Here is a 21337-nt window from a genome sequence, read left to right on the forward strand (position 1 = left end):
TACATTGCTCCTTTCGAGACGGGTGTCCGCTCGCTACTCGCTGTAACTCTCTATTGTTTCACGATCGTCTCTCGCTGCGATCTTGTCTTTGCTGCTAAACAGGTGCTAAGAGCGCTAAGAGAGCCTCGGTTGTTTACACTTTTTGGCCACGAACCACATCAGGGGAGGATAAGCTCTGTGATTGTGTAACTATTTCATGCATGTTGGTTTGATAGCGTTCGTTTGTATTGGGGATTGAGCAGTTATTATGGAAATATTAATGGGGAGGGAAGAAAAATAAAGGTGAAAGAGACAGAAGCAAAAAAAGAGAGAAAAAAACAAGGAAAGAAAGTTAAAAAATCGTCTCCAATCGGTAGGTTGTCGTCTTCTCCTCGTCCCCGGTCAAATAAATATTTCATCCTCACGCGTCCTCTCCTTGCCACTCTCAGCCAATGCTACCGTCTCCCGCCACGACTCACTCTTACCCTAACCGATTGATGTGAAACGATCTCAACTTATCTCCGCGGTTTCAAAAGATGGATGCTGGGGAAGGGTACGTGCATGTGCAGATAATGAAAAAGAAAAAGGGGGTACGAGATAAGAACGCAAGGCAACAACATAACTAAACCACCCCGGAAGCGACCCTAGCCAGATTCCGTCGCCATATACCACTTGTTGAGAGAAGAGAAGGTAGAGTTGAGTTCGAGGATTGCTGATACACAACATAAGCCAATACCGGGGAAGATGGTAAAGGCTGGCCGTTGTATGATGCTTAAATAACGATGTCGAACGTGATGGTAAGGAGAGCGTCGGTGCGTTGTTGATTCTCGATCCAACCACCATACCTGATTCCTCTCAACGACAGTATGCAGTGTTCTTCGCTGCCCAGATGTCCTTGCGTCTTCGTGAGAAATGAAATGAAATAAAACACAACAAAACAAAAATAACAACAGAACATGAGGGCAAAAATAGAGAAAGGGACATTCAATTTAGTGTAAAATGTAAAGCATGGGGAGAGGGAATGGTGATAAAAAGGGGAAAAGGAAGAAATGCCAGGATGATCGAGGACGAATGAAGCCGGATAACAACACAATATAGCAGTCTGACGACGCTGATGTCGATGGTTGACGCTGCCTTGCATGTGTTGACGATGTTGAAATATGAAATGCCGGTTCCGCCTCAAGTGACTCTTTCCTTAGTCATTATGGGAAGACAAGATCGTCAACAGCCATGCCCAATGAAACTGTTAAAACGATATCCTGCCAAATGAATGTCTGTCTGGAAACCCCTCGATGATGATGATACTGCTGCTCGACAAAAAAAAAAGATGGACGACTACTTGATGCATCTCGAAACCCCAGGGAAATATTGTTCCACGAAAGAATAGTGTAAGAAAAAGTTGGAGGTAATGTTTCCGTTGGTCGAAGGGTGGGTTGAGATGCAGTCCAAGAAGCAGATGGGAGATAAAACCGGTGGTGGAGCGTAAACAGTCACAGCGAGGAGATGATTTGCAGAACAGACAGGATGGACTTCGGGGTAGAAATGATCTTTGCCCAAAGTTCATATATGAAAAAGAGATAAGAGAGACGTGGGGTCAGTGGAACGTTCTCACGCCCCAGAATCAACTCTAATCATTAAACCGTGTGTTTGTCGGATGACTACCATTTAACACCACTGTTACCATCATCCCGCTTCGATGAACGGTGATAAGGAGCCGCCGTGTTGTAACCAGGGACCACATTAGCACCACCTTTAGAAGCGGAACGAAGCCTAACGCCGAAAACTATAACATTAGTCAGATTTTCGATGGAAAAAGAAAGGTTTTGTCCCTCCCCACATGGCCAGCCAGCGTCATATAAGGACCACTTCAAAGCACGAGCACACAGGAAGAGGGGAGTGTTCCTTACTCGGAACCAACAGTTGCAGATACTCACATCCTATCGCTTCCGCCAATTGCACGATTCGTGTCTGGGGTGTCGAAAGCTCCGCGTTCCATCACTTTGCGGCGAGGTGCCATGGCCGTGGGCTTGGTCTGAACGGCTGGGTTGCCAGGAGTGACTCCAACGTTTGCAAGGCGGCGTGGGCGTTCATCCTCGTCCTGGGCGTTGCCAGCATTGCCAGTGGCCTGAGCAATAGCCTGGGCGTTCTTCTGGTACTTGTAGACAGTCCAGTCGAAGACGTAGTCGTACTGGAAGGACTCGCGGACAAAGAGATCACGGAAGATCTTGCGGAGGTAGGAGTAGTCAGGCTTGTCGTCGAAGCGGAGCGAACGGGTGTAGTTCAGGTAAACAGCAAATTCGTTGGGGAATCCACGGCAGAGGACCTCAGTGGGGGTGGTCATCTTCTTCTCCATGATACGGTCGTATTTCTGCTTCTTGGTAGCAGCCTTGAGTCCCTGCCAGGGCAAAGATCCACGGCAGAAGTAGAGCATGACGTATCCAAGGGATTCCATGTCATCACGGCGGGATTGCTCTACACCCAGATGAGTGTTGATACTGGCATAACGGGCAGTACCAGTCAAGTTCTTGTTCTCACGGTATGGGATGTGGAAGTGAGTCTTTGGGTCACGGTATTTCTTGGCAAGACCGAAATCGATAACGTTGACCTGGTTGCCACGCTTTCCGATGCCCATGAGGAAGTTGTCTGGCTTGATATCACGGTGGATGAACGACTTTGCGTGGATGTATTCGATACGAGAGATAAGCTGGTCGGCGAGCAAGAGAACAGTCTTCAAAGAGAACTTGCGGTTGCAGAAGTTGAACAAGTCCTCTAAGCTGGGTCCGAGGAGATCGATAACCATGGCATTGTAGTCACACTCGGTTCCGAACCAACGGACGAAGGGGATGCCAACACCACCGGCAAGAGACTTGTAGACACGGGCTTCATATTCGAGTTGGGGGTGCTTGGCCTTGACAGACTCTAGCTTGATGGCAATTTCCTCGCCAGAAATGATGTTGGTTCCTGAGAAGACAACCCGTGGTTAGCCTACGATGTTACTTGGGTAGCAGTGGAAGGGACATACCAAGGTAGATATCACCGAAACTGCCGCTTCCGATCTTTCGGCCAATACGGTACTTGTTGCCAACACGGAGATCCTATAATAGGGTCAGCACAACGCTCCTCACACATGTGTTTATGCTGACGTTGTGTACTGACCATGGTAGTCATTGTGAAGGTGTCTGAAGTGGTAAATACTCAGCTGCTGAGAAGGTCGAATTGTGTGAGCACAGTTCGACAGGTGAAAACGTTACGGTGGTGTAATATGTTCTATCTGCAGGTCAGATAGTGGGAGATGGTCCAGCTGGTGCAACGGGCCGAGATTTAACTAGAAAAGCCAGATCAGTAAAGGATTTTCCACCACAGCCACAGCCGAAGATATGCAGTCGTAAATGATGGAGAATGCAGACGAGGAAGATGAGGAAGAGAGAAGAAGAAGAAGAGGCGAGGGAAGAAGAGGCCACTTGAAGTCTGCAGGCGAGGCCAGCTGAGGTGAAGTGGGTGGGAGTGGTGAGGTGGTTGAAGTTGGAGTGATGAGGCTGGCTTGGGGCGGCGGCTAAGGAGCAGCACAACATCATCCAGAGGTGCCAAGATCGAGGCCTTACCTGGCTCGGGAGAAGAAGACCTGCGGGAGGTGAGAATTGCTCCCTCTTAGAGGGATGAACCAGCAGATAGAGGGTGTTGATGGTGAGGTAACGAGGAGGAGAAGAGGAAGAAGAAGAAGAGAAGAAGAGAAGAAGAGGAGGAGAGAGGAGGAAGTCGGCGATGGCGGCGAAGGTGGAAGTCGGTGAGGCCAGGCAGGAAGAAACGCCCTTGGGTGAGCAGTCACGTGGTTGGGCATGAACTTCCCTCCTGACCAGCATCACACTTCTTCTTTCACTCCGTTTACTCTCTACTCTCTACTCTTTGCTTGCTGCTCTTTGCCTCTCTCTTCTATCGCTATACCTGCTGTTCTGATAGAGATCACACTGTGGCAACAAGCCTCTCGTAGATCTTGCATCACACTCCGTTTGCCTTCCACGTTACTATCTATAGTCAGCCCCGGCCAGCCTGATCGCCCATGTCTCATCCTCGATATACCAACCCCTTTTCTCCAACCCCTCAGCGGCTGCTTCCGACGGTTCTGCGCCAGTAAGATGCTGCCAGTAGGATGCTGCGGGAACATGGTTTTTCCTTCCTGCAGTTACTCCGCGTCCAATGCCTATACATCCACTTCTAGACCTCCATGGACGATACCTGCTTACCCTTCCATCATCAGAGAAGCACTCTGTACAGATCAATTCTTCAAATGTTCCCTGTCAGGTCTAAAAATAACATGTCACTGTCAAGCCGAAGCTGGAGCGGAGTTCATGCGGGATCACTGTCTCCGTTGGCCCCCCCTGGCAATCGCCGTCCATTTTCTCGCCATCGTCTGATCTGATCAGGCCATTGGACGGCTAGTAATATAGTTATATACTGCCGGCAAACTTACTTATATTAACGCGAGCTCCGTAGATGAGGGTAGATTAATCGAAGTCGCGATAGGGATTCGACAGGTACGAGTTCTCTGCAGCTGCCAAGTTCCGGGATTATGGCTCGGGGGTACAGGTGACAGGATGGATTCCTGCATGTCCGTTGCTTGGCTACACCCAACTGTCCAAACGATGAAACGATGATAGAGAAGATAAGGCTACTTTGTTTAAACGTGTATATACCCGGATGGGACGTCCCATTGTAAAACGCTGTTTAAAAGGGAAAAAGAAAAAGAGCAGGGAGATCTGAAAACATCGCAAGAGACAGCACAAAGGCAAAGACAAGGAATAAAGACAGTAATCAGTAGGAGAAAGGTATTACTTTTTTTTTTGTAAGTTTTAGCAAGGAGTCAAAGAAGTAATAAGATTAGACAGCATCAGGTAAGATTGATATATAAAAGAAAAAAAAAAACAAGGGAAACAAAAGGGACTGCCATTTCACCTTTGCCGCTTACATCCTGCCCGCCTATCCAGGGAGAGAGATATTATGGCAACGTTCATATCATAAACAAGGAAAAAAAAACCCAGTCCACCGAAAGGAATCAAAAACAAACAAACAGCATGATAGAACAGGACAGAGGCGTGAAGAGCATTATGTGAAATGACAGCGGTGTAAGAAGCAAAACGAACAGGAAAGAAAAAGAAAAGAAAAAGGATCAAAAAAGAACAAAAGGGGGGAGAAAAAAGTTGCAAGGACAAAGATAAAATACGTTGATTTGATACATTGAGCCACGTCGAATCCAGCCGAGCCCGCGAATGGAATGAAGAAGGACAGGGGGGGAGGGAACAACAAGGGAACGCAATAAATGAAACCATAAAACGAGATTGGTGGGAATACATAGAGATAGATAAGAAAGAAAACAAAAAGGCAGGAAAGAAGAGAAAACGGGTTGGAAGGGATATGTGACAAATAACAGCTAGAGACGCAGGTCAAAGGTTATATTGGTACAAGAAATATGGGAATAGAAATTTGATATACGGAATAAGGTACCGCTTTATATCATATTTCCAGCCGCCGCCGCGACAGGCTGAGCAGTGCTAGACGAAGGCATGGTCGACGTTTGTTGACCTGAAACTGGATCATCGGCACGAGCTTCTTCCTCATCTAGACGACGGCGCCAGTTCGCGAGACTATCACTCAGTCCTTCACCATATGTCTCCTTGGTAGGCGTCTGGTCAAAGTCGAACTGCGTGCTTGATCTATAGCTGCGGTTCGTAGTCTCCCAGTGGCTACGTAGAGCATCGAGTTCGTTTGCAAGGGAATCCAAGGCCATGGAGCCGCGATGATTCAACAGCGTATCGTCCTGCGAGACGTTGCTATCTCCTCGCGGCCGGTTGGCGTGGTTGGCGGTGGAATTAGCTGCCGCACTGGATGCATTGCTATGTGTACGGCTGAGGTCGATGCCGTTGGAATGCATTCCGCCGGGGACTTGTTGGGATTGTCGACGGTAGTTGGTGACGGAGGATTCAACCTGGTCGAGAAGCATGGAGACCTTCTTCTCTGCGTCCATGGCTCGGGCCTCAAGGAGGGCGTTTTCCTTCTTGAGCTGTTCGAGGTCACGGTAGCTCCTCTCCGTGGTGCTTGAGAGTTCTGCCTGTAGCGCTTCATGGTCAGAGCGTGATTCGTCGTATCTCTTTTGGACAGAAGAGAGTTCGCCTTGGACGGTCAGGAGTTTGTTCTCCAATGACGAAATAGATGCGGCAGTAGATGACTGTAGTTCTGAGATGGACTGGTGTAATGTGTCGCGTTCCGCCGTCCACTCTGCCGGTGCCTCTCGCGACATGTCGTTGGCGTTGCTGGACACCTCATCTAGCTCAGCCTGTAGTTTAGCCGTTTGAGATTTATATTTGGACAGCTCGTCTTTCATGCGTTTCAGCATCTTCTCTGTTCCCTTGACGTAATGGACTGCAGACTGGTAATCGTTCTCGAGCTGCTCTAGCTTCTCATTATAGGCGCGGCCAACTTCTTGTTCTCGGAATTCAAAACTAGACTTGGTCTCCTCGTGCGCCTTCAAACTCGACTGTAGTTGCTGTTCAAGCTCGCGTAGTCGGTTTTGTTCGGGAGTGCCATATCGTGACCCTGGTGAATCCAAAAGAGGGGAGCGTCGGCTATCAGACATGTTCACACCACGCTCGCCGAGAAGATCCTTAAGGGCTCCATGCTGGATAGCCAGCGCGTTGGTATCACGTTGTTGGTTCTCAAGTTGAGCCTTCATCTCTCTATTCTCGGAGTTGAGCGTTTGGCTTTCCTTTAGGGCTGCCTGCAACTGTCTTCGAAGTTGTAGTCCTTCCCTGCTGCTCTGTTCCTGGTAGGCTTCTAGTCCAGCAATCCGCTCCTCGGCACGACGTAGCTTTTCGGCTGCGGAATCGGCGGCTTGTTGACTTGTCTTGACCAGCTCGTTGGCCCGTTCAACTTGGGATTGAAGAACATTGACTCGCTGGTCTGTCAGGGAGTTACTTCTCTCGGCATCGCGTGAAGTCACACGATCGAATCCAGACAAGAGCGCAATCTTATGGCTTTCAGCCTCCCTAGCGTGAGAATCGGCTAGCTCCTCCATTTCCTTGAGACGTCTTGCGGTATTATCTAGCTCTGCAGTTCGTTCCTCGTGCTCTGCTCTCAGCTGTAGCAATTTCCTCTCAAAAGTTTCACGATGCTGGCGCTCCTCTTCGAGTTTTCGTTCCATAAGATCAGCTTTGGCAACGGAGGCTTGCACAGCGTCTCGGAGAGAAGAGACATTCAATCCATGGTTTTCTATACGACTAGTAGCATCTTCATGCTTATCAGCCAACTCTGCATAATCAACTTGAAGCATCTTAAGAGACGCCTCAGCCTCAGAACGTGCAGCAGTCTCCTCTCGGTGCGAGGATTGTAGCTGGTGTAGTTCTACCCGCATACTCTCCAGTTCGAGGGGGTTGCTTTGGAGTTCCAACTCGGTCAGCCTCTTATTCGTCATCTCATGGAGTTCTTCAGCCAGTTCCTTCGCTCGTCTCTCTTCTTGAAGCTCCAGCGTTAAGGATTCGGCCTTTGCCTTCAATTCATTCTGGACAGTAAGGGAGAGGGCTAGACGACGACTGATTTCAGTGGCACGTTGAGAGTTATTGTCATCAAGTTCACGGCCGCTAATCTCTGACATTGGAGTCCCACCTTGGCTACCGCCGCCGCCATGTGCAGCGAATCTCGCACGAGCATACGCAGCTTCGTTCAAAGCAATATCTCGCTGGTGCTCAACTTCCGCAACTCGCTTTGATGCAATGCCCGCTTGACGATCAACGTTGGCTTGCATCTTAGCGAGCTCCGCCTTCATGGCAAGCAACATTTCAACTAGAGGACGATCACCTTCATTGAAAGAGTCCACTGACCGCTCGTCAAAGCTACCGGTGTTGGACGTTGGGGTGTAGCCTGCCTTACGAGCCAACGCAAGTTCAGACACATACCATGCATTTTTCGTTTTTACGGTCTCCAGTTCTTTTATCAAGGCTTCCTGGTGGGCCGTAAGACGCGGCGAACGTGGCTCATCTGCAAGGTTCCTGGAATTTCTATAGCTTCGTGATTCAGAACCAAGTATCGAGTCATCCACGCTGTCGACTGAGTTTTGCTGCCTTTGCTGTCTGAGTGACCGTTGTCGTGCGGGCGTTACCATTGGAGCAGCTTCGCCCGCTTCCATGGCGCGTGCCGAAAGTCGTGAGGACGAGTGTTGTTGGCGAGCAGCGGTCATTGGGCTGGATTCACGAGGTGCTCTATTGCTGCCATGAGCTGATGCATCTCTGCCGGTGTGATTTTGTCGTTCTTTATCGGTTGGCCTATTGTTATCGGATGAGGAAGAAACGCTCCTGTCAGGCTTTCCGGATTGCTGTGGCTGTTGCTGCTGCTGCTGCTGTTGCTGTTGTTGCTGCTGCTGCTGCTTTTTAGCTTGTTGAGGCGGAACAGCATTTGCCCTTGGATGTGGAGCTTGCCCGGATGGAGGTGGTCCTGCAGGGGTTTGAGCAATTGATGCCCTTGGTAACCTGGAGCCACCTGGACCAGGCGATGGGCTTCCGACAGGGTCTCGAGCAGGGCCAGGTGGTCCGCGGCGCTGTGGGTCAGGAATGACATGCTGGGCCTCACGAGAGGTACGCCCGGATTGGCCGCCCGGTCTCTCATTTGGTCCAATTCTTCGAGGAGGTCGTTCCCCAGTTGGAGACGTAGGTTGGTCATTAGGGTATCGAATTTTATTAGTGTCCAAAACGTAAACAAGTCCAAGTTCCATTGGGTCTCGGGGGGCTGAGCTCGGCTCTCCAGCGAGAACTATAATGTTTTTACCAAGAGTCGTCATGCTGTGCCCTGAGCGTGGTGATGGTGCAGGGCCCATGTTGTGGAAGGAGTACCATCGTCGGATTGAAATGCGAAATGCAATCAAGTCCCCAAGGTCAACGCCTTCTTCTGTTCGGCCGCCAAAGACATACATGACGTCGCCAACCAAAGTAGCCGCGTGGCCCTCTCTTGGGGTCGGAGTAAAACCGACGTAATCAATCTGCGTCCAACTGTTGGTTCTCGGATCATAGGACCAAACGTCGTGGAACCACTGGACTCCGTTCGTACCTCCGAAGCTATATTTTTCCCCCAAGTTAGCATTGCAGGAATTCGATATATAAGGGGTGATAGTGAACCTACAGGTAAAGTTTGTCATTAAACGTAACCATTGTGTGGTTAGTTCGGGCTGGAGGCACTTGTCCAACAGGGGGTCCATCATCGTGGCTATTTCTAAGAAGGAATTCCCATTTATTCCCTGGGTTGTTCATCGCATTGAGATCGAACGCGAGCAAATCATTAAAGAAAAACCCTTCCACTTGACCACCAAAGACATAAATCTTTGATCCAAGCAGGTTCAACGAATGTCCGTATCTTCCAGGGGGTCGAGGCCCTGGGGAGGCGGCGCAGGACCATTGTCGGGAAGCTAATGGCACGAGTTATCAGCGACTGTAATGCTGGAGGGTGCAGAAAGCAGAACGGAACAGTTATACTCACAGGTGTTGAGGAAGTACAACGTGTCATCAAGGGTATCATTATCATGAATCTTCGTATCACCTCCATAAACAATTAAAGCGTTCCCAACAAGCAAACTGGCATGGCCAACTCTTGGACCTGGCCCTTCGGTGACTGGGGATATTGGGAAACATGTCGAATTGTTGCCGTTGTTTTCAATCATCCATAAATCACCTTTCACGGTAGAGCCATCGACCAGGCCGCCCATCAAATATATATCGCCCTCTGTGGATGCAATGGCATTGATAGCAGCACCATATCGTGGGAAGGGTGTGAGTTGTGGTGAAGGGAAGTTCATGCGGCGTTGCGACCAAGGGTAGAGGGTGTGATTAGGGCCCGAAGGCGGTTGCGTGCCGTTAACAGGCTGGCTTCGTGGTGCCTATAAATACGAATAAATCAGTCTCCTTCTACTTGCAACACATTCCAGTAGTCGGGAACTCCCATTGCATCACGATTGCCCTTGGGTTCGTGTAATGAAAAGGTAGAAATAGGGTGTCAACGAACCTGTGGCTCCGAGTCCGCTCGATCTCTGCGTGCATTATTCGATTGAATCGGGCTCGTCGGCGAAGGATTTACTTGATTAGGTGCAGCGTTGGTGCTGCCATTAGGTCCCCCAAAGGGTTGTGTTGGCTCGCCATCCCGTTCCTTCTCTCTAATGCCATTAAGTGTATTAACTGCGTTCGATGGCGGAATGGAAGCAGCGCTTTCAGATGTATGGATATTCCTGGTTGCCGCTGCAGGAGGCGGAGGCGGAGGCTGGGATTGTGGCGGAGGCTGGATGTGATTCTGATTCTGATTCTGATTATGAGGTTGGTTTTGGCTTTGGTTTTGGTTTTGCTGCTGGCTCTTTTTGGATTTGAAAAGGAAGGACATCTTCAACGATTGAATATACCAAAAGGCAACCGGTCCAGTAGAACAAAAAGGTTGTCACAAAAAGACGGGCTCGAGAACGAAGGAAGTTTCGTCAAATATAGAGAAAGCAAAGTCTAGACATCCAAGCAACAATGGAAAGCGGCCGTAATACGTTAGTTCTTTTTGTTCTCCTGGCGAGTAGGAGGTTGTCGGTTGGTCGAATCAAGGATATGCCAGGCTGAGGCTATCAAAGAGCCAGCACGACGAGCGAGAACCGGCGAATAAAGCAAATAAAGAAGCGATCGAATATGCGTTCGTGTCAGACAGCCGGCTATCCCTTTGCTGAAGGAGTGGCTAAACGTTATCGTTCCAAGGAGTCCTGTGGTGTTCCTGACCCAAACATTCATAGAGCGCGCGCGATCGGCTGCAGAATCGTAGTACTAGACGAAACAAGCATTGGGAGCGGCGCAGTCGGCGAGGTCAGAGGGCCGGAGAGGCGGAGAGGGAGGGAGAAGCGGTGCCGGGCAGGGAGGAGAGACTCTTGACGACGCTCTTCGCAGCACCTTCGATCGTGAAACTGGCGGAGGAGAAGGGGAAAAAATCGAGTGAAGTTGGTGGCCGCTGGCTTCTCAGGCCTGGAGTGAACAAGCTAGTTAGGGGGCTCTCTTTTGCGTCGAATCGGGTTAGTCGGCCAGCGCTTAGTCAGGGCGCGATCTGATTAAGCGCAGAAAGGTTTTCCTACAATGACGATATGATACAAGGGTACTAAGATGATGATATAGAGTATAAGATGATGATATAAGATGATAGATGATGATAGACGATAGATGATAATGATGATATACAGTGCGGAGGAGATGGTAGATGGATGGAAGGGATAAAGCTTAATAGAGTAATACGGTCTATAGCCGATCCAGGTACGTATTAATGGCATGCCTTCCCGTACTTCCGCAGGCGGGTGTAATTATACGGGAGTGGTGCAAGGTACCCGGCAGCGGCAGAGGCAGCAGCTGCCATCCAGAACGACGGGTCGTCAAACGCAACCACGCCGCTGGTCAAGTGGTAGTCCACGAGGTTCTGCACCGTCTCCATTCCAAGCATCGAGACCAGGCTCATTCCGGCTGCCGTTTTCGCAGCCGCTTTCCAGGGCAGCTGGTCACGGCCCATTCGAAGTAGCACGGTCTCCAGCAGCATGGATGTAGACAGCCCCGAGACCACTACGACATACACAGTTAGTATATAGATATAAGGAAGGACATGAGGAACATACTTGCTATCCCCATGATAAGGCCTGTTCCAATGCCTGGGTAACACGACTGTAGGAACCACATGGCGGAAAAGTCCCCTAGGCTACAACCGATCAGACATCGGAATGTGTTGACGCCTGCCCGTCTCCATACCGGCTTAGAGCTCCAGAAACCCAAAGACAGTAACGACTCCTGCGACCTTAACCCCTGAGACTTTGCACAATGGTGTGCAGATCGCAGCTTTGTGGTGGCGGCAGGTACCGCATAAAGGCAGCTGCGAGAGTAGGTAGCTCTCGGTAGCTGGCGGAGGGGTGATAAGCTCAGCTTTGATGGCCGGAGCCCAAACGAAGCCATAATCATAGCTAGCTCCCAGCAGTAAAGTACTTTTATGTTCCTCGGATATATGGCCCCCTTAATGACAGCTCTTGTGTCCCTCGGCGTGAGGCTGCGGCTGTTTAAGCAATCTCGAGATATGCGGCCAGGCAAGAAAGAGACCGGATACAGCTATTCGGCGGAGGTTGCGGCGGTCGAACCCGTTGCGATACACACTCCACCCAAGCGTAAGAAGGGTAAAGAGTAGGAAAAATGGTCGAAACTGCTCGAAGACGCTGACCGACGCGGTCCCGATTGATAGGAAGTCAAGGACGGCCTAGATAACCAAGGAAGACATGTGAGCTAAATCCAACGAAGAGCAATGCCATGGATCAGAGTTTAATCATGAAAAACTCACTGGAAGCCAGCAGCAGGAGCTATGAAGCAGCGCAAGGAAGACAGGAGACAGGCTTGCTAGGATACCTTGAGGCGCAGAGTTGCTTTTGTCCCTGGCAGGCTCCTTGCTCTCGCTGGTAGAGGGTGTCTTTTCACAACAAGACATGGCCAAACCACCAACCTGGCCGACGGATACGAAATACCCTGGTCCCTTATATCGGAAAAGATGCGCCCTTGTCTGCGTGGTTTCTGCTGGACTGCTATACGATTAGGTAAGTTTTGATGCTCCCCTGTAGAAATGCGCCAAGGTGGAGTCAGGCTATAAAAATATCTAGATCACATTGATACAACACGCCCACTGCTCTACGAAGTGATCTTTGCTACTAAGTGCCCTGATATAGACACTAGTTCCATCATCTACTAGTGATGGTCTCAGGAGACACGAATTAAATGGAGACGGTTGGCAAGATGGTATGTTAGGAGGGAGCTTTTATAAGCGGCGTAGAAAGGACTTGATAAGTCTAGACGACTGATATTGGTGTGTTTACTTGAATGAATATATGCTATCGGCCTGAGTGAGCCTCTCCTCGATCACTCCAGCTTGTTAATACTAGAGCTATCGGTAAATAATTATGTGATATGAAAATTGTTTCAGCTGCATCCTACTCGTATAGATGGATTCCGCGGCCTGATGCTTCAAACTCCACCACCTGCTATCAAATATGCATCGACATATCATCAGCCCCCTTGGATAGCCCTAGATAATCCTCGACAATCCTCGACAGTCCTAGATAGTCCTATATAGCTGTGTCTCTCTGTAGTTTGCAAGGGACTTACGGGTACCGCCTTACCTAATACGGGCACAGGTCATGTGGCTTATCGGAACATCGATGATCCGCGCGGACTTATGGGGAGCTTCCGACGACCTCGACCTCGAATATCACCAACGCGCAGCCAGCAGGACATGAGGCGGGCTGCTCCTATAACAAGGCCTGAGATGAGCTACAAGTGGCGGATGCTGGTGAATGCTTTCTTTGACTTGTCTCGATAGCTCCGTCTACCCCCACATTGCATCACATCTCTCAACCTGGGCACACTGGATACATACAACAAGTCTTTGGGCTCTTACTAGTAAGCTACACACTCCCCTGCCTATCATGTTGGGCGCCCTGAGAACCACTACTTGATATCCATGTCATACATCTTTGTAATTCAATAAAGACCAGCCGGCATTGAAGTTTAACGCCTTTTGTGAATACTGACGGGCGCCTTTCTTGGTCACACAGGGCACGACTAGACGTCCAACTTTGACATGAGCAGAAATGCGCCTTCGCTTCCCCGCTACAGTATGACGCAGGAGGTAGAGAGGGCCCCTGGGCCGAGCCAGAATAGGACGGTCCGGGTCTCGTTCGAGTCTACTGCCGACACTCAAGCCTCCAGCCCGGTTATACAGCCGACTACTTCGGGCAGCGGTGGTCACCATAGATCAGCCACCAGCAGCGGCGTCCAGCTCCACAATGGGCCCAAATCAACCGACTATGCGAGAGAAGACTCGTATTCCTCTACAAACGAGTCTAGGCCGGTATCGCGGTCGAGGCCGAACATAAACGGCCGACGGAAGCCTGCTTTGATTCGCGCAAAGAGTGAGCATTGGCATGACCTGGGTTCGGAGAGTCGGGCGCTCGGAAACGAAGAGGAAGACTTCCAGCTCCGTCATGGCTGGCAGGATGAATACACATCAAGTGAATACTTGAAGATTTTGAACTCCGTGAGTTGAACGCACTGGGCATGACTTATATGTAACTCAGTCTACCAGTCTGCTAATCGTGATGCCTTTCTAGAACTTCTACATGTACTTCACCGAAAAACGCCATGACAGCAACGGGATCCCGAAACAACCAGATGAAACCTGGAGAAGCCAGGACTGGCGTATGAGAGACAGGCTGAAGACTGTCTCGGCAGCACTTGCTATCTGTCTTAATATCGGGGTAGACCCTCCGGACGTAGTAAAGACGAACCCGGCAGCTAAGCTTGAATGCTGGGTCGACCCGACTTCCACGACTGGCGCTCAGAATAAGGTTATGGAACAAATTGGAAAGAAGCTACAGGAGCAGTACGAAACCCTCAGTTTGCGGACCCGATATAAACAATACCTGGATCCCTCCGTGGAGGAAACGAAGAAGTTTTGCATATCTTTACGGCGAAATGCAAAGGATGAAAGAGTATTATTCCATTACAATGGTCATGGTGTCCCTCTTCCCACGCCTTCCGGTGAAATTTGGGTATTCAACAAGAATTATACGCAATATATTCCGGTTTCCCTATACGATTTACAGACTTGGCTCGCTGGGCCCAGCTTGTTCGTTTTCGATGTGTCGCATGCAGGCAATATTGTGCAGAATTTCCACGCCTTCCTTGAAAAGCATGAAAAGGAAAACGCCGAGGCTCGAAAGAGAGATCCCATTGCATCACTACAGAATTATGGCGATTGCATTTTACTTGCTGCTTGCGAGAAGAATGAGACTCTTCCCACAAACCCCGACCTACCTGCCGATCTTTTCACATGCTGTCTCACCACTCCTATTGAAATAGCTTTGAGGTATTTTGTGCTGCAGAATCCCTTGCAGACAAGTCTTTCCGTGGATGAATTTAGAGTTCCGGGCCGTTTACAGGATAGACGAAGCCCGTTGGGTGAACTCAACTGGATATTCACAGCAATTACCGATACCATTGCTTGGAACACGCTTCCACGCCCCTTATTCAAAAAACTATTCCGGCAAGACCTCATGGTTGCTGCATTATTCCGAAACTTCCTCCTGAGTGAGCGAATCATGAGAACACATGAATGTCATCCAATCTCTTCGCCCAAATTACCCATCACTCACACCCACCCTCTCTGGCAGAGTTGGGACTTGGCTGTTGAAATGGTTCTCGCCCAGCTTCCAGCTCTTATCGAACAAGAGGAAGGCACTAGACATTACGAATACCAGCATTCTTCATTCTTCGCTGAGCAACTTACAGCATTTGAGGTCTACTTGTCCTCAGGGCCGACCGAAAAGAACCCTCCAGATCAGCTCCCCATCGTCCTGCAAGTCCTTCTTAGCCAAGCACACCGATTACGTGCATTGATTCTATTGAGTGGATTCCTCGACCTGGGTCCTTGGGCTGTCCACCTTGCTCTCAGCATCGGCATCTTCCCATATGTCGTCAAATTACTCCAGAGTGCCGCACAAGAGCTTAAACCCGTTATGGTCTTCATCTGGGCGAGGATAATGGCCGTTGACCATACAGTACAAAATGATCTGTTGAAAGATAATGGTATCCATTACTTTATCACCATCCTTAACCCCGGCGCCCCCATCCCTGTTGCGAATGTTAGTGACCATCGAGCCATGTGTGCATTCATTGTTGCTGTTTTCTGCAAACAATACCCTCAAGGGCAACATGTCTGTTTGTCTCCAGATCTTATTGACGCATGTCTGACTCATTTGCTGGATACCGAAAACCCATTATTACGCCAATGGTCCTGTCTATGCCTAAGTATGCTATGGAACGACTTCCCGGAAGCCAAGTGGATGGGTATTCGCGCTTCCGCTCCACCGAGGCTTTGCGAGCTGTCGACTGATCCAGTCCCAGAGGTCAGAGCAGCAATGTTACATGCTCTCACTAGCTTTATCGGTATCCCGGATCTCACTGATCAAGTAGCTCAAATTGAAGAATACCTCGCTGTGGCTGTTCTCCCAATGGGCTCTGACGGTAGCGTCCTTGTGCGAAAGGAGTTCTTAGTTTTCGTATCAACATTCGTCAAGAGATACCAAAACAAATTCATCGTGGCCGCATACGAACAGCTGCTCGAGGAAAAGCACGTCTTAAAAACCCAGCCCGTGGGTTCTCCGCTGATGCAGCCTCCTCAGCCATATGATGGTGGTGTATCTTATAGTACCATTATCGGTTCGATCTGGAAACTGGTCCTTATCCTCTCCGTTGACCCTCACCCAGATGTTGCTCAAGATGGCGGTATCATCGTTGATTATGTACACAAAATGCTTCTAGAATCACCCATGGGCAACTTGGCTCGTAAAGCGAGGGATGACATTCTTGATTTATATAGCCGTGCTCAGTCGAAGAAAACACAGCAGCAAGAGGCTGTTGATAACGCCAGACCCAAGACTCCTCCAAGCCAACAAGTTCCTAAGACTGAAGGATACCTCTCCTTGAGCTTACGAAGGACTGCCAGCGTTGCAGCATCCTTGAAAAACATGGCTTTTGGATCTTCATCAACTAGTCTTCAGGCTCCGGGCTCTCCAAGCTCAGCGACATTTGCTAGGCCTCAGCCACCCAAAGGCCGTGTCCCAGTCACGCCAAGAGGCCGAGCACCTGTTGAATGGACGAGACCTCCAGAGGTGAATGACCAGCGTGCTTCTGCAAGGTCATACCACCAAGCGCCCACACCATCTTCGAGAGGGTTTAAATCAAGAGACATGAAACAAGAGCCTACTATCCCATTAGTTAGTAGATTCTTAGACTGGTCTACAGAAGTGCGTACAGTGAAACCCCCTCAAACACGTTAAGCACCACTAACAGTGTAATTTTAGTACTTCCGAGAGCCCCAAATGAAGCCCAACGAACCAGATGAACCCGGTAGTTCAGACTATAATGAACGCTTGTGGCGCCGGAGTAGGAACGAAAAGATCATTGTTGAAACGCAACCAATGAAAGATAAAGCGGGAAGTACTCGCTGGGATAATTCTGTTTCCCTGATAAACAACTCTACCCAGCCAATGAAGATGTGTTTCCATCAATTTGAGGACCATCTTGCTGTAGCCGATGACCGGGACACAATATGGTTAGTTTCCTGGTTTAGCCTCCCTAAACTTTCTCCAGTGGTCGCTAACCTAGTACAGCATCTGGGATTGGCAATCAAACACCTATCTCAATCGATTTTCCAATGGCAATCCGCTCGGTTCTAAGATTAATGAAGTTCGCTTCATTAACGAAGACGACCAAGCTCTTTTGATGACTGGTTCTTCCGATGGTGTATTAAAATTATTCCGCAGCTATGAGTCGAATAAGAACGTTAAAGTTCTTACGGCATTCCGTGCCCTGCCTGAGCTAATACCCAGTAACAAAAATGCCGGGCTCGTTCTTGACTGGCAGCAAGGGCAAGGGAAAGCTCTAGTGGCGGGAGACGTGAAAGTTATCCGGGTATGGAATGCTGCAACTGAAGTCTGCACAACGGTAAGTTTCTATCTATACCCTGCTATCACAAGGCATATCTTCAAATCTAACAATCAAACGCAGGATATATCTGCCCGCTCTGGTTCTTGCATCACTTCTTTGACATCCGACCAGGTAGCCGGTAACATTTTCGTTGCAGGATTTGGCGATGGGGCAGTTCGTGTTTTCGACCAGCGCTTAAAATCCACGACTGCAATGGTAAAGGTTTGGAGAGAACATAAACAATGGATCACCAATGTCCACATGCAACGAGGTGGCGTCAGAGAATTGGTATCCGGAAGTCGCAACGGCGAAGTTCGACTATGGGATCTAAGAATGGATCACTCCATTGACTCCACTCAGGCGACCAAGGATACACTCCGAACCTTGGGCGTCCATGAACATGCTCCTGTTTTCACAATGTTCGTTCTCCCCTATCTTACCATTGGCTTGCCTTTTAACTAACATTTTCTTAGTGGAACTAATCGCCGCGAGGTGAAGACCTTCAATGTTGACGGCACCCACCTTTCCACCTTTGAACCCCACAGCAGCTTTTTACATCACAGCCGTTCCTCCCCAGTCGTCAGCACTGTATTCCACCCGCATAAAATGCTTCTAGCTTGCTCGACCCTCAACGATAACCATATCAACCTTGTTTCCTGCTGAGAAATTTCTCTTAACACCTATTTACCACCTTTCACCCGCTTAATCCCATTTCCGAATTTCTTCGGGCAAGGGACTTCTCACTTATCTATTTCCCTTCACATTTCCATTTTTTTTACCTAGCTTTTAATCTGATGTTTCATTAGCATCCTCCTAGAGTCTCCGGGTGCAAACAGGTCAGAAATTATCTTATCTGCATAGGATAAGAGGTCGAATCTTCTTTTATTCCTAAGCTCTCTTTCTCTCTGCGTTTGCTTTATTTTCTTGCACCTATTCCTCGGAGTCTGCGCGGATTCATTTCCCATTCTGCCTTCGTTTTCTGTTTCTCGCTATCACGAGCCCACGAGTCTAGGTTTTTAGGAGGAATGGAGGTTACTTTCTTACTTTAACGTTCTTGTGAATTCATTTGACAATAAAGACTTATTTCTTTTTCAAACGCAAGTTAAATTTATCATTCAACCACTAAGCTCTAAATCAGGGAATTCCTAATAAGCGCAGATTTAAAAACAATTATCGCCTTTTTTCTTCTTTTTTTGTTCCCAAGGCGTGTGTAGAAGGGAAGCGAAATGCGAGATATATCCCGTACTACTCACTCCTTGCTGCGGCTTTTCAGAATTTTATATCAAATTGAATAAGCAAAGCACCACCATTTTTTATTCCTGCGTTTTCCACTGCTGATTTCCCCCCTAGTTCCTCGTCTCGGAGCCTCTGAATGGACCAGGCTGGACATCGAAGAGGCTAAAGCTACCATCCTTGCACGAGTCACAGCATTCGTCCGGGACTGGGCCATAATTGGCAAAATTCCCAGCCTGGTCCTTCGCGTTTCCATCAAGATAGGATTGGAGGTTTGCAATGGCCTGAGCCAGTAAACCAGTGGTTCGTTCGGCCATATCACGGCTCACGCTAGCACTGGTTGCTGCATTTATATCACCATTGCATTCCTTGTAGTCTTGCACAATATCCCCTAAACGTTCGCGGAGCCCCTCATTCCAACGACGATCGGCGCGGTACCACTTGAGAGTTTCGTTTATACGGGCTTTTTTGTCGCTGGCAGACTTAATTGTGGCACGATTCTTGCCGATTGGGCTTTCCAGTAAGGTGGGTGGAGGTGGTAAACCTGGAGGTGGGAACTTGGAAGCTCTAGGAGACGACGGTTTCGAGGCCTCTTCGGCTTCTTTGGCCTTTTTAGTTTCTTCTGCCGTGGAAATAGACCAGGGAACTGGGCGGTAGACAAAATCTGGTTGCATGCTCACATGTCCACCGATATAACGGCCAAATATAGGCCCGGTATAATCAGTGGGCGGAACCTCCTGGTGGGTTTCTAATGGATGGGAAACGCTATCCTTTTTATCATTTGCTCCAGAGGAGATTGGCGGAATGAGCCCTGCACGTCGTAGATTGCTAACTTCCCATGCTGGGCTATCGAAGTCATCGTCCGCATCGCGGCTGATAGATTTAATTAACTGCGTATGGGATGCAGCTGATAAGAACTGGGATGTCTTCGTTTGAGCCGCGACATCTTTATGTTCCTGACGACGAGTCCCTGAAACTCGAGTGTCACTAGCACTTGACATATCGTGGCCAGTTACGGCAGGGGAGGTCCGGGTTGCCATTGTAGATTTCCCTGGAACTACCCCCTGAGGGGATGTCAGCTTAGGCCCATGCTGTTTTTCATCTATGTTTGTACGCATTCCATTTTGTCGACCTTCTTCGTTTCCGGTATTTTCCACTTCGGGCCTAGGTCTAGGTGGAGCGCCAATGAGATCCAGGTAGTGATCGGTTTGATTAACACCAAGTTTCGAGAAGTCAATTTCAAGAGTGTCGTTGATCGAATTATCTTCAAGCCTTTCCAGCATCATCTTCTGAGCCATGAACTTCTCCTCTTGTTTAGTAGGGCTAAGATCATCGGGTCCCATAACATAAGGGCCAGTTGGAGTTGCCGGTCTGGTCTTCGGCGGCGCTGGAGTGGGCGCTGATGTTGCGGGTGCTGACACAGTTGCATGCTTTGCATAATTAATATGGGGAGGCTGACACGGAATCGGTGGAGCGATGTTTGGGTTTTGATATTGAGGCGCCCCTGGGTCGACTGAAAACATATGCTGTCCAGAGTTAAGTGCGCGTTGTGGGCTCTGATGATGGTGATATTGAGATATAAGTTCTCCTGCCTGTCCATGGTGTCCTCTAACATCAACTCTAGGCACATTTTGCAGTTGGTGAGCCATCAAGGATGCACTGGGACCCGCTAGCATCCTAGGGTTTGATCTTGTACCCGTGGTTCGGTGGTTGTTATAAAACATATCCAAATCACCTGGATTCTCGTCACCCAAGTCGACTCCCTGTGGTGTTCCAGCCCTTGGCCCCTTGCCCTTGGCCGTGATAGTAGCAAGCGAGGCCAGGGAGATAGGACGGGAGGAAGGCAAGTGGTCTGTATCTTGAAGCTCCTGGCTAGTGTGTCTTGATCTTGCCAGAGCAGGCCCGGTCAGTTCTGGTACTTGTGCATGCTGCCCGAATGAGGGAACACCTCGGTAGAAAGGCCGAGGACGTTCCTGTGAATGGGGTGGACCTTCAGGCGTAGCTGCAGCTGCAGCAAAATTCCCTGGGTGCCCTGAAGATGAAATATAGGGGTTAGGGGGGCCTCTCAGGTCTGGTGGAGGAGGAATAAGTGCGTGGCGGGGTGCTGCATCATAAGAAATGGGCTGCTGTGGTCTAAAGTTGTTCTCCATATAAGAGTGATGGTGCGTATGAGTGTGAGTAACTGTGTCTGCATCCATCTTCCCCCTAGCAGCAGTAGGATATTTTGCAGGTTCTCCTGGATATCCAAGCAGTCTCCCTTGTGCTCCAAGATATTGAGGTGGTGGACCTTGCAACCTAAGCGGCGGAGGCGTGAAGCTATTTCTATCCATCTCATCTGCTGGATCATATGGAAATGGGGGAAACGGGATCGTGTTCATGCCCTCCTGCTCCCTAGCCCCAAGAGGTCGATCATATCTGTATGGATTCATCTCTGCGCTCTTTCAGCTCTGCAACTAGTAGCTGGGGCAGACAACGCGTTCAGATCTATCTTGTGTCTCACTTGTCACTTTCTAACCCTGAATATTTACTGTCAGCACTAATACTAGCAACAGCACCAGTAAAAACAA

At 49.3% G+C, this 21337-nt stretch overlaps 5 protein-coding genes across 5 annotated transcripts; 1 reads left to right on the top strand and 4 right to left on the bottom strand.

Moving 5' to 3' along the window:
* Positions 1–1909: 1909 nt before the first annotated feature.
* On the bottom strand, positions 1910–3147 carry GIQ15_00414 (CK1/CK1/CK1-D protein kinase; the record flags this gene model as incomplete). Its single annotated transcript, XM_033547831.1, has 3 exons — positions 1910–2940; positions 3002–3074; positions 3136–3147. 3 exons carry the CDS (start codon positions 3145–3147, stop codon positions 1910–1912), a joined length of 1116 nt encoding a protein of 371 aa, XP_033408782.1.
* A 2335-nt stretch (positions 3148–5482) lies between these two features.
* Positions 5483–10383, bottom strand: GIQ15_00415 (kelch-domain-containing protein; the record flags this gene model as incomplete). The annotated part of the gene is made up of 5 exons (XM_033547832.1): positions 5483–8288; positions 8493–9074; positions 9139–9421; positions 9493–9889; positions 10015–10383. 5 exons carry the CDS (start codon positions 10381–10383, stop codon positions 5483–5485), a joined length of 4437 nt encoding a protein of 1478 aa, XP_033408783.1.
* Positions 10384–10765: 382 nt separating this feature from the next.
* GIQ15_00416 (uncharacterized protein) lies at positions 10766–11645 on the bottom strand (the record flags this gene model as incomplete). Its single annotated transcript, XM_033547833.1, has 3 exons — positions 10766–10997; positions 11309–11579; positions 11633–11645. The coding sequence occupies 3 exons, from the start codon at positions 11643–11645 to the stop codon at positions 10766–10768; spliced, it is 516 nt and encodes a 171-aa protein (XP_033408784.1).
* Positions 11646–13629: 1984 nt separating this feature from the next.
* On the top strand, positions 13630–18200 carry GIQ15_00417 (uncharacterized protein; the record flags this gene model as incomplete). Its single annotated transcript, XM_033547834.1, has 6 exons — positions 13630–14085; positions 14159–16855; positions 16913–17163; positions 17222–17555; positions 17619–17956; positions 18011–18200. The coding sequence occupies 6 exons, from the start codon at positions 13630–13632 to the stop codon at positions 18198–18200; spliced, it is 4266 nt and encodes a 1421-aa protein (XP_033408785.1).
* Positions 18201–18883: 683 nt separating this feature from the next.
* GIQ15_00418 (uncharacterized protein) lies at positions 18884–21199 on the bottom strand (the record flags this gene model as incomplete). Its single annotated transcript, XM_033547835.1, has 1 exon — positions 18884–21199. The coding sequence occupies one exon, from the start codon at positions 21197–21199 to the stop codon at positions 18884–18886; it is 2316 nt and encodes a 771-aa protein (XP_033408786.1).
* Between the last annotated feature and the right edge of the window lie 138 nt (positions 21200–21337).

The sequence above is a fragment of the Arthroderma uncinatum genome (assembly GCF_011692745.1).
Source record: "Arthroderma uncinatum strain CBS 119779 chromosome Unknown scaffold1, whole genome shotgun sequence".
Classification (NCBI taxonomy): Eukaryota; Fungi; Ascomycota; class Eurotiomycetes; order Onygenales; family Arthrodermataceae; genus Arthroderma; species Arthroderma uncinatum.